The 13540-nt window shown below is 57.2% G+C and overlaps 1 protein-coding gene across 1 annotated transcript in view; it reads left to right on the top strand.

The window, feature by feature from the left end:
* Positions 1-13540, top strand: part of OTOG (otogelin) — an 86370-nt gene that overhangs the window by 44434 nt on the left and 28396 nt on the right. The window contains exons 30-37 of the mRNA XM_064576648.1: positions 1172-1198; positions 3677-3844; positions 6373-6651; positions 8453-8570; positions 9269-9348; positions 9857-11652; positions 12481-12649; positions 12944-13089. Coding sequence (XP_064432718.1) covers positions 1172-1198; positions 3677-3844; positions 6373-6651; positions 8453-8570; positions 9269-9348; positions 9857-11652; positions 12481-12649; positions 12944-13089 — 2783 coding nt within the window. The remainder of the gene's footprint in view (positions 1-1171; positions 1199-3676; positions 3845-6372; positions 6652-8452; positions 8571-9268; positions 9349-9856; positions 11653-12480; positions 12650-12943; positions 13090-13540) is intronic.

Raw genomic sequence — 13540 nt, 5'->3', positions numbered from 1 at the left:
AACAGTGTATTAAAATATTATGCATCTTAATTACTGAGGTGTTTGACGCCCCCTTCCCTTTTGCACACAACGTGAGCACTTGCCTTGCCCTAGTCCAGGACTCGCAAGTCTGTGGGGCAGGTACCCTTGGTGGTCCCATATTATAGAGCAGGGCACTAAATTTCAGAGAGGTTGAGTAACTTGTCCCAGTATGCACAGCTGAAGAGTGAGAGAGACGGAATTTGAACTCAGGTCTGACTCTCCCGGGCTACCTCCCACTGACTTGGTACCCACTTGAAACCAGAGACTCCGAGATCTAAATTTCTAGTTCAGTCTTCTGAGTCAACAAACGAGGAAAAGTGAGTCCTTTTCCATAGACACATGGTGGGTCAGTCTCACTGTAAGTGCTCTTTCTAGAGGTCAGTGCCAAATGCAAAGAGATAGTGTTGATCATGGCATTTGGGGTATCAGGTGGAGTAGGTGGCTCTCTTTAGACCATGCCTACGAATGAGGGAGGATCCCCCTCAGCCTTCATCCACAGTCTACCCACCTGGCTCCTCATGGCCTTGCTTCTGGCTTTGGGTGCCCCTGCAAGGTCCCCAGCCGGCCCCCGGGGGACTACAGAATCCATGGCTGAGGCGCCTGGGCAACAGGCTGCAGTGCTGGGCGGAGCCACTAGAGGGTGCGCTGAGCCCACACTTGGAGGAGCTTGTGAAACCTGATGGAAACTACACCCCGAGGGGCCCGAAAAAAGCCTTGGGTCCTGGTGGCCCCTGGTTCCCTTCCACCCAAGGTTCTTGAAATACCAACTTCTATCTTGTGCTTGCATTCCTCCAGGAACTGCTATAACATTTGTGACTGGAGTTTCCACTCCTTGATTCTAGCCTTGCCCTTTGGGGCCACAGAAAATGCCCCATTCTGTCCAACACTCATTCACTCATTCACCCATTCGCTCATTCATTCATTCGCTACATGCTGAGTCCCTACTCTAGGTCGGGCTTTGAGCTTTGTGCCGGGGGAACAGACAGGAGCCGTGGTCTTTCCTACACCTTAAGATACCTGAGTCCAATGACCATGCGCAGATCTTGGAGTTTGGGAGGCAGGCCGAATCTGGGACAGCTGGGATGCTAGGGGCCGTGGCTCTGCCCACCTGTCCCAGGCTTCTCAAGAAGTCTTGTTCTCTCTCTTGCAGCGTATGACTGTGACTTCTTTAATAAAGGTAAGCCCATCCTCCCCAAGTGGAGCCTGGGGGGCCAAGTACCGCCAGCCCCGCTCCTGCCATGACAGCATCAGCTGGCCCTGGAAGAGCTGTAACATGGTGCGAGGAGGGACCGCACTGTGCAGAGAGAATCCAGATAGTGCAGAGGCCAGGGGTGTCTCAGAATTCTGTCTCTAGAAGCTCCTGTGTCCCCTCTCTCCAGGCCAGGCCAGCTTCCCGGGAGTTGTTCCCACCCAGGGCAGCCTCACCAGGAAGTAAAAACCCCATTCCCACCAATATGCCACCTTCTGTCCTTTGCAATCTCGCTCATCAGGCTCATGGAATATTGTCTTGGGTCTCCTGAAGGTTTGAGTGGTGAAGGCAAATGCAAACTGCTCTTTCTGAGGATGACTGGGGCAAAACCTACAGCTTGGCTCAGCCTGTCCAATTCATCTTCAAATTTAGCCAAGGTCACAGGGTACCAGGATATGCTCCAAATTCTGCATTAGCTAGAGTAAAACCACAGGTCGCGACTAAAGACCCAAGGGAGGCGAATGTCCAGCGTTAGAGCTCATTATTCAGTTTAATCACCAGGGTCATGGGCATTAGGGTGGGAAGTCAGATCTTGGCAGAGTTAGATGCTCGTCAGGTCCTTGGTACCATTCACCTTTGACTTCGGAGCCCTGCGCCATCCCCTTCCAGGTACCATGCCAGGAATAGGCCTATGTGCATCTAGGCCCAAGGCTTTGTCCTCAGTTACAAGCATTATCAGATTTTGGGTTGGGATATGTCCCACTGGCAGAGGATAGCAGGTGAAATCGAGGGGGACAGACTAGAGACAGGATACCAGTTAGGGAGTCTGAGAGATAAAAGCTGGACCAGGGTGAAGCATGATAATTCAGGGACTACAGACCCTCCAAAATGTTAGCCCCTAGGGACTCCTGATGGCCAAGGACTTCCTCCTGGCTATGACGAAGCTTTCCTTATAGGAATGAATCTGTAACAGAATTGCAGTCCCTGGGACAGGCAAGGTCTGTCTGACATCAGGCAAGACATTTCAGCGAGACAGCTCTGAGAAGAGTTTTCTCCCTTCTGTGGCATTTTGGGTGGCAGTAACTGGCAAAGGACAAGCTGTTTCTAGCATCTTCCACCTACTCATCCACCTACCCATCCATTCCTTGCTCTGCTCTCCTACCGACATTTTCTCTGGTCCAGGCCCTTTGCTGGGTGCTGGGGAATCAATGGTCAAAGAGGCCTGTCCCGGTGGTGGTGTGCTGGATCCCGCTCACACTGGCCCCCTAAAGCTGCGGTGTGTTCCTAACTCCACATTCAGTCGGTAGCTTGAAACTGACCACTGCCGTGAGTATTCACACGGTGGAAATCAGCAACCACTACAAAGTGGGGTTTTGTTTGTTTGTTTGAGAATTTATTGTTATGCATTTACTAGCATAGCGCTGCCTGTTTCCCATCTGGCCCAGGAGACGGACGTGGAGCCACCATCAAGGTCCTCATCCTAAGAGCTGTGATCAGGGCCTGTCGTGCTCCAACGGCTGGTGGAGCGCTGAGGAGGAGGGATGACGTTTGTGTGTGGCGGGAGAGGGTGCAGGGAGAGCTTCGCCAAGGAGGTGACATTTGAGCTGGGCCCCAAAGGTTGAGTAGGCGTTTGCCAGGCACAAAACATGGAGGACTACTCTGAGTGGGTGGACAGCATGAGGAGAGGCATGAGGTAGAGCACAGCACGGCTCTTTCAAGGAGGTGCTAGAGAAGTTCACTGTGGCAGGGCAAGGGTGTGGGGAGGTAGGTGGGGTTTGGGGTGGGAAGGGTCCCTGAGTTCAAGCTGGGCTTTTGGATTCCATCCTGAGGGCAATGGGAGCCATTGATGAGTCCCAGCAGGGAGTGTGGCTAGAAAGGTGACCCAAGCACCCGTGGGGAGGAAGCACTGGAGGCTGGGGGGCACACCAGAGGCAGGGAGGTTGGTTTTAAGGCAATTGTCTAGGAAACCCATGGCCCTCTCCAACCTATACCAACAACGGTAGGAACCCAAGAGCCACAAAAATGACACATTTGAGATAAGCAGGTAAACACTGATGTTGAGCCTGAGACTTGCCAGGCTTCGTTCCTCAGGTGTTGGGTGGGTAGAGACCAGGTCTGATGTTGAGTCCCAGAGGCGACCCTGAATAGAGCCGTGGCTGTGGGACAGGCCCACAGAGAGACATCTGCAGGGGTCGGGGTGGGGCAGAGGTCTCCCGTGGGTGGCCCTGTTCCCAGGTTTCCTGTGAAATTGTTCAGGCGCTGTGCAGAGGGTCACTTCCCATCAGGGACTGACCCCCTGGAATTCATGCCCCTTCCTTCTTGTGGAATCAAGTTCCCTGGGCCCAGGGTGAGGGAAGCGACCGAGAGTAGCTCTCTCACACCCTCTCTTTTCCCCACCTCTGGCAGGATGGGAGGTGGGCCAAGGCCCAGGGGGGCAGGCCTCCCACCTGGGCCCCTTCTCTCCAGCACTAGGTAAGGGTCCCTACCAACTGGCCAGCTTGGCCACTGGCAATGCCCTGGTGGCCAGCAAGGCGGCGGGCGGTGCCACGGTCCTCATGAGCGCGGGGGACGTGGCTCCAGGGGACATTGTGAACTTCCTGCTGACGGCTGCACTGTACAAGGCCAAGGCTCATGGTAAGGTCTGCCTCCAGCCCCACTGCAGCCCTTGGTGGAGGGAGGATGCTGAGGCCCTAAGCAATCTGCAGTTGCTGGAGAAATGTGGAGCTCCAGCAGGTGCTCCTCTCAGCTGAGACAGGCCTCTGGGTCAGCCTGTTAGTCTCTTCAAACAGACACCTTCCATTTTCTCCCTGGAAGAAGCAGGGAGGCCAAGGTCCAGATGTACCTTTGTAGCTTTATACCATTGCTGTGTTCGGTCAAGCCTGGTGGCAACAACCACTCCTTCCTCTCCCTCCCCTCCTTCCTGCCCCCAGTCCCCTTTCCCCTCTCCTCCTCCCCCTCCTCTTCTCTCCCTCCCCTCCACCCTCTTCCATCTCTTCCTGCTTCTCCTTCTTCTCTTCTGCCTCCTCCCCTCCCTTCCCCTCCGTTTTTGAGACTGGATAGACTTGAAGTGCCAGAGGGGAGCTGGCTGATATACTGACTCCTGGGGGGCTTGCTTCTGCGAATGGAGGAGCAGGCTCTTGACCGGCTCAGGTTATGATCCTGAATTCTGGGACACGCCTGGAACCAGCCACAGCCCCCTGGGACTCAGTCCGCTGATCTGACTGGCTTTGCTTTAGTGGGCACTGTCCTCTGTTCAGAGTTCAGCAGTGCTGAAGGGGTGGCAGGAACCTTGCCCGGCACAAAGGGCCCCTGGATGGTATTTTTTTGGGGCCCTGGGCCAGCCAAGGCCTCAGTTCAACCAGTGCTGGGAAGTCTTTCCTGTGGCCATTTGTGTGTGTCCCAGTATGCGTGACCGCTGTGATCAGCATTTCTACCCCCGCATCCTGCTGGCCCCATCTAGTCAGTGTCTCCCTAACCACAGGGATGCGGCCCATCCCAGCATCAGCTGGAACCGGGACCCAAGAGACTTCTCAGAGGGTTCATCCCAATCTCAGAAATTCAGTTCTCAGATTCTCAGGGTCTGCAGTTTACCTAGTTATGAGGACCTCTCCCCACCCCCTCATCCCTCCTTCCCTCCCTTTCATTGAGCCCTATTCCCAGGCCAGGCACAGAGCTGGGCACCAGGGCATTAGGGATGGAAGAGACACATCCCTGTCCACCGGAAGTCCACAGTACCATCCAGGAGTTAGACATGATATGAGCATGATATGATGGTGCCTGCTCCTGGGTCCCATCCCTGGGGAAGACTGTGTGGAGGTTAAGCTCCTGGGCTCTGGCCTTAGCCTACCTGGTCTCCTAATCCTGTCTGCCTCTTCCACCATCAGTGTGACTCTGGGCCTCACTTCCCTCATCTGTAAAATGGGAACAACAAGATCATCCCCCACTAACCTATTATAGATTGTACTTGTTTATGATGTTTATCCTCCTCCCAGTTGAATGTAAGTTTCATCAGGGCAGGGATTTTGGTCGTTGGTTTCCTATTGTGCCTACCACAGTGCCTGGCACATGATGGGCCCTCAGAAAACATGAGCTGCTGAATGAATGAATTTGCCACCTCCTGGGGCTCTCTTGGAATTTAATAACCCAGCAGGTAGAGGGCTTACTTAGTATCATGTCTGGCACATAGTAAGTCCTTGATAAATAACACTTATTGTTATTACTGTCAATAATGAATCCTTCCTCCAGTCGCCTCCTGTCTCCTCACAGCTGCTCAGGGAGGTGTGACAGGGCCACATGGACGGGGAGGGAAGACACATCAAGCCCCATGCTAGGCCTTTCACCTGCGCCATATTGTTTGCTCCTCACAACAGCCCGGGCACGTTAAGCCACTTGCCCACAATACAGCCAGCTGTGGCAGGCCGGGACTCCTGGACACCTGCTTGTGTGGATTTGGGGGCTATCCACCCAGCAACAAGCCCCACTTTCTAGAACTGGGCCTTTGTGGACACAGGAGAAAGGAGAGCAGACACCAGTTGTGGGGCTCAGGGCAAGCCCCTTCTCCTCTTGGGGTCACTGTTTTCTGTGGGTTGGACTCCACATCCCCTCAGTCTGCCAGCTCTGAGCCTCTGGGATTCTGTGTGGAGCAGGACCAAGCTGGGGTCACTGAAACCTGTCAAATCAGCAACCCCCTAGCCTGTCCAGTGTGTCCAATAGGACGGGACTCCTCCGGGGCGGCCGTTTCTGTCAGTCTGTTCACTGTTGTGTCCCTAGCATGGAGAATTCCTCCTGGCACACAGAGGGTCCCCCAGAGGTTTACAGGGGGAGGAAAGGAGGGAGGGAGGGCGAGAGGGAGGGAGGGAGGGAGTGAAGGAGAAAGGAGAGAAAGGACGGAAAGAGGGAGGAGGGAAGGAAGGTGGGAGGAAGACACTCCCGAGGTTTGGCAGCTGACAGCTTCTCTAAGCTTCCACTTCCCTCGGGGAGAGGTGGTGTGTGCAGAGGGCCCGCCAGCAGGCAGAAGTAAGTGGGCAGGCGTGGGGGAGCAGGGCCCAGCTAATCCACAGGGCGGGTGGCTGCCCTGAGGCACTGAGAGCAGACGCATGCCAGGCTCTGCCCCTCATCTGGACCCCTCTCTGCGCTCACCTCACCCACCTGGCTCTTTACAGACCCGGATGTGGTGTCCCTGGAGGCAGCGGACAGACCCAACTTCTTCCTCCACGTCACAGCCAATGGGTCTCTGGAGCTGGCCAAGTGGCAGGGCAGCGTTGCCTTCCACCGCCATGCCTCCTTCTTACTGCACCGGGGGACAGGGCAGGCAGACCTTGTGGCCCTGGAGTCACTGGCAGAGCCTGGCTCCTTCCTTTACGTGTCGGGCCCCACGCTGGGCCTGCAGCTGTACGAGCACACGGAGGTGTTCCGCCGGGGCACGTTCTTCCGCCTTCTGGGTAGGTGTCCACCCTGCCGTCACCCTCAGCCCCTCCTCAAACCGCCCTTCCTGCCCTCTCCCACCTCCCAGCTGCCCTCAAGAGGCAGAATTCCCACTGTCCTGACACGGGGAGGCCACACTTTGGTGCTGCCCCTAAGATGGGAGGGGGCCCGACCTCCATGCTGGCGGCCTAGGGAGCTGTGGGCCGTGGGGCTCGGGGCCCAGCCAGCTTCCTGGGTCCTGCCTACACCCACAGGCCAATTACATGGTCTAAAAATAGGGCAGCCTTTGTGGACGCGAGGTAAGAAGTGCTCCTGACTGCAGCTTGCAGAGCCCACTGGCTCAGGTTTCTTGCTGATGGGGACACATGCCTGCCCTGTGAGCTCAAAGATCGCCCCTGGGCACCAGGCTGAGGAGCCAGCAGTCTCCCTCTGTCCCGCATGGGAGGCCCAGGACCCCGGGCAGTGATGGGGCAGCTCCATACCCTTTCCAGCTAAGGCCAATGGGATCCAGGGCTCTGCCATCCCCCTGCCAGGTGGGTCTGCCCCCAAGTGCTTGTTCTCTGCTTCTACCCTGGGCGAAGAGTTCACAATTTCTCTACCACTCCAGGCAGGCCTCTGTCCTGCAAGGACACATGTATGTTTGTGCCTGTGAGGGCGCCTTGTGCTGCATGAGTGGGTCCATTTACATATGTGCACAAATGTATCTCCAACCAGCCCCTTCACTTATCACCTCCCCCACAAGCCAGGCCTGGGCCAGCTCATTCTTCCATTCCATGGTCATCTAGAGAGTCCACCAAAGAACCCCGCCCAGGACAGATTCATCACTGGCTGTAATGGCAGGACTTGTGTCCCTTTCTGGAAGACCCTGAGGCAGAGTAGAATGAAGCCAGACGGCCTTGGGTTCAAATCCTGACCCTAGTCCTTGGCACTTGGAGGAGAGCTCCCCACCATCCACCTCCGTACAGTGGGGCTATTTGCCTCATAAGATTGTTGTGAGGATTGATGGGGCTGCTCCCTCTGGCCTGTTGCAGAGCCCACCCACATCTCCCTGCTCAGGCCATGGTTTCAGAGACTGGTCACATGTGCCAAGATGGTCTGGGGTCTTGTCTGCCTCCACGTCCCCCATTGCCTGCTTTCTCTGAGGATTCCTCATCTGTCAAGGCACTGGCCACAGGACCTTTTTTTGAGGAAATCTCTCCTGGGAGAGTTTAATTTTCCCAGCATCTTCTGTGCCTCAGTTTCCTTATCCATAAAATGAGGATAATGATAGTGTTACATCATAGGATTATTGTGAGCATAAATGAGGAAATACTTATGAGATGTTGAATGTCGTGTCTGGTGCTGTTTAAGAGTTGGCTGTTGTTTTTGTTGTTGTTACTATCATTCTTAGTCACCAAGGGTGCCGGGCAAGGCTGGCCATCAAGGTCCCAGGGGAGCAGGGTGACAGGGCAACCTTATGGAGGAGATCAGGGGTCCCAACCTCCTCTTTGGCCAACCCTCAAAGCCCAACTGCACCTGCCTGCTCTGTAGCCCCCCGCCCTGGGGTTCTTAGCCCCTACTCCAAGTTCCCACACTCCCATCCCAAGGATCCCCCAGGCACTGACCCCAGCTCCCAGGAATAGTTTCCCCTTAGGTTGGCTTTTATTTTATATTTTATTTTATTTTTCTTTGCTTTTCCTGCATGTGTCCATTTGTCTGTTCCATGGAGCAGGGTGGGGATGAGTTGAGCTAGGATTACCTCTGTGTTCTGTCACCTGACCCTGAGCTGGTACCCAGTCGCGCTCAGTCTCGGGGCTCTGGGGCGGGTCACCTTTCCAGATGCCCAGCCCTCAGGGGCTGCCTACCCCCTCTGTGAGTGGCACTACGATGCTTGTGCAGGCCCCTGCTTCCGAACCTGCCGGGACCCGCGGGCAACTAGCTGCCGGGACGTGCCAAGGTGAGGGGGCGTGGAGTCAAGCTGTGTACCTCAATGTATTGAGCACACACCCGTCTCAATGGGTGTGTAGTCTGTGGCCAGAGGCATGAGCACGTCCTGGGGTGTGTGTGTGCTCCCATGTACTCGTGATTGCATGTTTCGTGGGTGTGTGTGGGTAGGTGCGGACCAGAGTGGAGCTGACTTACACGGGCGTGTGCGAGTCCTGATTTGCGTGTGATGTGCCTACAGCTGGGCCCTGTGTGTACTTGGGCAGGTCCACCGGTGTCCGTGGGCTGCACGCAGCTGTGCATGTGGGCGTGTGTGTGTGAGCTGCACGCGTCTGGGTGTTGGTGCAGCTGTGTGTGCACGAAGGTGCATGCCCTGGTGTTTTGATAGTCTGTGTGGATGTAGGTGTATCTGTGTGAATGCTTTCGAGTCTTGCAGGTGTGACAATGTGCCTAAATGCAGACACATGGGAGCATGTGTGAGTGTGTGCATAATCAGACTGTGTTCGTGTTTCTCTCTTGGTCTGAGGAGTACGAGTGTGCAAAAGCGTGCAACATGCATGTTTGGGTATATGTGCTTCTGTACACAGCGTCTCTGGGGGTTCATGTGACATGTGTCATAAGGAGGGATGAAGCTGTGCTCACTCCAGGTGAAAGAGAGGATCCCCCCCCCCATATTTCAGACTACTGACTGGCTCCCTGCTCTGTCCTCAGGGTGGAAGGCTGTGTGCCTGCATGCCCCACTCCCAAGGTCCTGGATGAAGTCACACAGAGATGTGTCTACCTGGAGGACTGTGAGTGGCCTAGGTTTCTCATCCTTCCCTCAGATTTCCTCTAAATCTCTAGCGTCTCCTTTGACCGATCATGCCCAGAGTCTCCAGGTCCCTGGAGAAGCAGGGTCAGCATAGGGGCCTCTGGAAGAGACCTTTAGAGCAGTCAGGGACCTCATCCAGTCCATTCTTCCCATTAAACAGAGAAAAAAACTGAGGCCCAGAGTGGGGAGGGGACTGGCTTGGGGTCAGGCAGTAGGAACGCAGTACAGGCAAAGGTAGACCTGAGGTCCGTTGGCTCTGAGCTCAGGCTTTGAGGTATGGGGCGGAGTCCAGACCTGTGGACTCATCCAATACCACACGACAGAGGCCCCTGCGTTGGTCAGGCAGCCTGACTGGCCGTTGGAAGCTGCCTTCCCCTATGCTCACCTGCTTGCTCAGGAGCCCTACCTCGCAGCCCTGCCCAGGGAAGACCCCCTTGGGGCAGGCAGCAGGCACCCCATTGTCTGAGCTGCTTCTCTCTCTGCCCCAGGTGTGGAGCCCGTGGTTTCGGTCCCCACAGAGTCTTTCGGCAACGAGACCCTGCCTCCCAGCCAAGAGCTGCCCACTCTCAGTGATAAGGAGCTGCAGTTTCCACAGGAAGCTCCTGGGGCCCCCTCCCACAAGCCAACGCACACTCCAGCTGCCCCACTCACCACAGCCCTGAACCCACCCACGGCAGCTACCGAGGGGCCAGTGCTGACTCCAGGCCCCCCCCCGGCCACTCTGCAGCCACCGTCGGGGACCACTACATCTAACCTCCCTGCCCGCCCCACAGAGGCCCCAGCCAGCATGGAAGTGACTGCCAGCCACCTGGCCACTCCCCTTACCCCAGAATCCTCATCCCTCTCCCTCTCGCAGCTGAGACCCACACCTAGCATGGGGTCAGGTGCTGGGAAGACGACGAGGGTGACTGTGACCTTTGCAGGGAGCCCCAACATCACAGTCTCCTCCCGGTTACCCCCTGCACCTCGCTTCCCGCTCATGACCAAAGCTGTGACAGTCCCAGGCCCCGGCTCCTTGCCTATTAAGACCACCCCCCTCCAGCCCTTCCCAAGCCTGGAGTTGCCTGCAAGTTCTTCCTCCAGGCCTGTGGCTTCCCCTGCAGTGACCTCCAGGCCTCCCACTTCCTTGGGATCCCACAAGGCTTTGCTGACACCTGCAATCACAGAGGTCATGAACAGGACCGGGATGCCCCAGCCCATCCCGGCCCAGAGCGTTTCCAGTCCCAGCGACCCCCTAGCCAAGGCTAGAACAACAGCAGAGCAGGTTCCCGTCAGTGCTCTGGCTACCAAGAGAGTGGAGATGGTGCCCCCCACAGAGAAGCAGCCTGGGCCCGGCCAGCCCGCAGGCATACCAGCACCCTCACCTCCAAGGCCCGTCCCCACTGCCCCACTCCACCCTACCTGGCAAACCCCCATAGCCACCAGGCCTCCAGCTCCGCCCCCGGGGGCCCCAGCTGCCACCAGCCAGTCCACACTTGCTCACGGGCTGGGGGTCACACGCTTCATGACTGTGGACTCAACTCGGCCACCCCAGCTCCTCCCTGGCCTGCCTCTCGATACCAGCCTGCCCTTGACCAAGGTGGGCACGTCTGCCCCAGTGGCCACGCCCGGGTCCAAGGGCTCTGTCGTCACCTTTCCACTCCAGCAACAGGCCACATCTCCCACTATGGCCACAACTCCACCTACGCAGACCCTCAGCTCAGCACCGCCTCTCACCCCTGCTGTCGTGGTCCAGGTAGGCCTACCCAGTCACACAGCCCCTCAGGCAGTAGGCACGGCGCCAGGCCGGCTTCCGGGTGCCACACTGCCAGCCTCCGGAGTCGTGGCCATGGCCGAGGGCACAGCCTCCACGCTATCTGCTGCCCCAGGAAAGAGCACCACAGAGGAGATGGCCATCCTGTCCAAGCAAGAGTCTCTGCCCCCCTGGATGCATGGCCCTGCGCAGGGGGTGCCCACCAAACTCACGCCAGCTGTGGCCCCCACTCTGGCTACCTTGGCGCCAGAGGCTGATGGCCCCTGGGCCGTCACAGTGCCACTGGTGCCCACATCCTCTCCCCTGAGCCGCGTCTCGGTCAGGACCGCCTCCCGAGAGAGCTCACTCATTCTGCTCCCTCAGCTGGCCGAGGCCCATGGAACCTCGGCAGGAGCTCGGCTCCCAGCAGAGCTGGGGACAGAGGCCACCACCAAGCAGTCTGGGCGCTCAGCCCCAGCCCAGAGCATCGCAGCGAGTTCGGCTGAGACCTTGACAACCATCACTGAGGACAGCGCATCCGCCACCTGTGTCGTGAGTGACTTGTCAGGCCACCCCAGTGTGGTCCCTCCATGCCCCTCTCTCCTGGGCCACTTGGCTGGGACACCGTCGTGGCGTCACATTCCTCACGGCCTGCAGCAGCTTCTCCTTCAACAGCCGCCAGGCTGCAAGATGGGGGTTCAGTCACCGCCCTCACGCTTGCCCCACGCTCTGGAGGCTGAGAAATTCTCTCTGGGCCCCTGATGTCATAGCAGAGTCTCACCCTTCCCCTAGGGCTGGTTGGATGACTTAGTGTGACACAGGGTGACAACACAGGTGTGCTGGTGTGTGTGTGTTCGTGCCTACAGAGACACGTGGAACTGTGTGTGCGTGGCTTACATTTGTGAGACTCAGGGCGAACAGTCGTGTATCTGTGTGTGTGTTCTTGTGTGTGTGCTATATGGTGTCACAGTGTATGTGCATTTATAAGAACGAGATAAAGAGAGCTTGTGGGTGTGCATATGCGTGTGGGCACGCTCGCGCATGCGTGGGTATGCTCAGGTTCTCTGAGTCTGAGCTAGCATGTCTGCCTATCTGTGTACCTGGAGCTCTCCACAAGGGCTTGACAGATACGCAGAAATCCCTGGCTGTCAGTCCCCTGACCCTCAATCTCATGCTCAGCCCATCCCCAGGTCCCTGAGGGGCATGTTGGGTGGGTGGAGGGTGAGGACACCATTCCCTAGTAGTCTTACCTCTGGGTCCCCTGCTGTGCTACAAGTGACACTGGAAAGGGTCTAATGCCCTTAGGCTTGGGGTGGGGGGTAGTGAGTGGCTGCCACACTAGGCTGGGCACTCACGTTGTCTCTCCACCCTGTGCCCCAGCCAATCGCTGAGCAGGACTGCGTCCGCCACATCTGCCTGGAGGGCCAGCTGATCCGCGTGAACCAGTCCCAGCACTGTCCCCAGGGTGCCACGCCCCCTCGCTGTGGGGTCCTGGGCCTCGCAGTGAGGGTGGGCGGGGACCGCTGCTGCCCGCTGTGGGAATGTGCCTGTGAGTCCTAGCGTCCACCAGATCCTCGGCCCCTTACCCATGTGTTCCTTGGCCTGAGGGTAACTCTGACCTGGATGCATTCTCCACGGGACCTCTTGTCTCAGTGTGACCCCTGACCAGGCAGAACCCCTACTTCTGCAACCTAATCTCTGTGATGCCTGATCTGAGTGACTCTCCAGCTCCTTGGGGCCTCTGAGTCATCTAGGAAGAGGCCAAGTTGCCTGCCCTTTGTTCCTGGGTGGCCTTGGCCCCAGAAACATCTGTTAATCTTCTCATCCCTGCCCCTCCCCCCAGGCCGATGCTCAATCTTCCCTGATCTAAGCTTTGTGACCTTCGATGGGAGCCACGTAGCCCTGTTCAAGGAGGCCATCTACATCCTCACCCGGAGCCCCAAAGAAATGGTCACCGTCCACGTCCTTGACTGCAAAAGTGCCAACCTGGTGACTGTCCCCTGCTCCTTTCCTGCTGGGGCCTCGGGATTTGACTAGTTTTGGAGGGGAGATTGAGCAGTGAATTGGGTTTTGAGGGGTGCCAGAGGCAAGGACAGATGCAGAAACCCCTACAGTAGCTCCTTCTGTCAGGGGTCTCCCGGAATGGCCGTGTGGAGAAAGGGTTCGTGGAGTGCACCACCTCGTGGCCCTTCCGGGGGCCTGCACCATTCCCAGCTTGTCCCAGCGGCCTACGCCCAGGTGGGAGGCACCCAAGTGCAGAGGAGCTGGGATGCCACTCCAGGGACGTGGCCTGTGGCCAAGGACGCTGGCTGCAGAGAATCACCTGCTAGGGCATTCTCATGAGCCAGGTGGAAGGAGGCAGGTTTTTTGGTTTGTTTTTGCTTTTTCTTGGCTGGGCTTATAGGAGGTCAAGTAGAACCAGAAATGTTCCATGGGATTC

This window comes from Mirounga angustirostris, unplaced genomic scaffold (assembly GCF_029215605.1).
Source record: "Mirounga angustirostris isolate CCGP_5_RB_7025 unplaced genomic scaffold, mMirAng1.0.hap1 SCAF_13, whole genome shotgun sequence".
NCBI lineage: Eukaryota > Metazoa > Chordata > Mammalia > Carnivora > Phocidae > Mirounga > Mirounga angustirostris.
The sequence above is the reverse complement of the archived record's forward strand: the minus strand, read 5'-3'. Positions and strand labels throughout refer to the sequence as shown.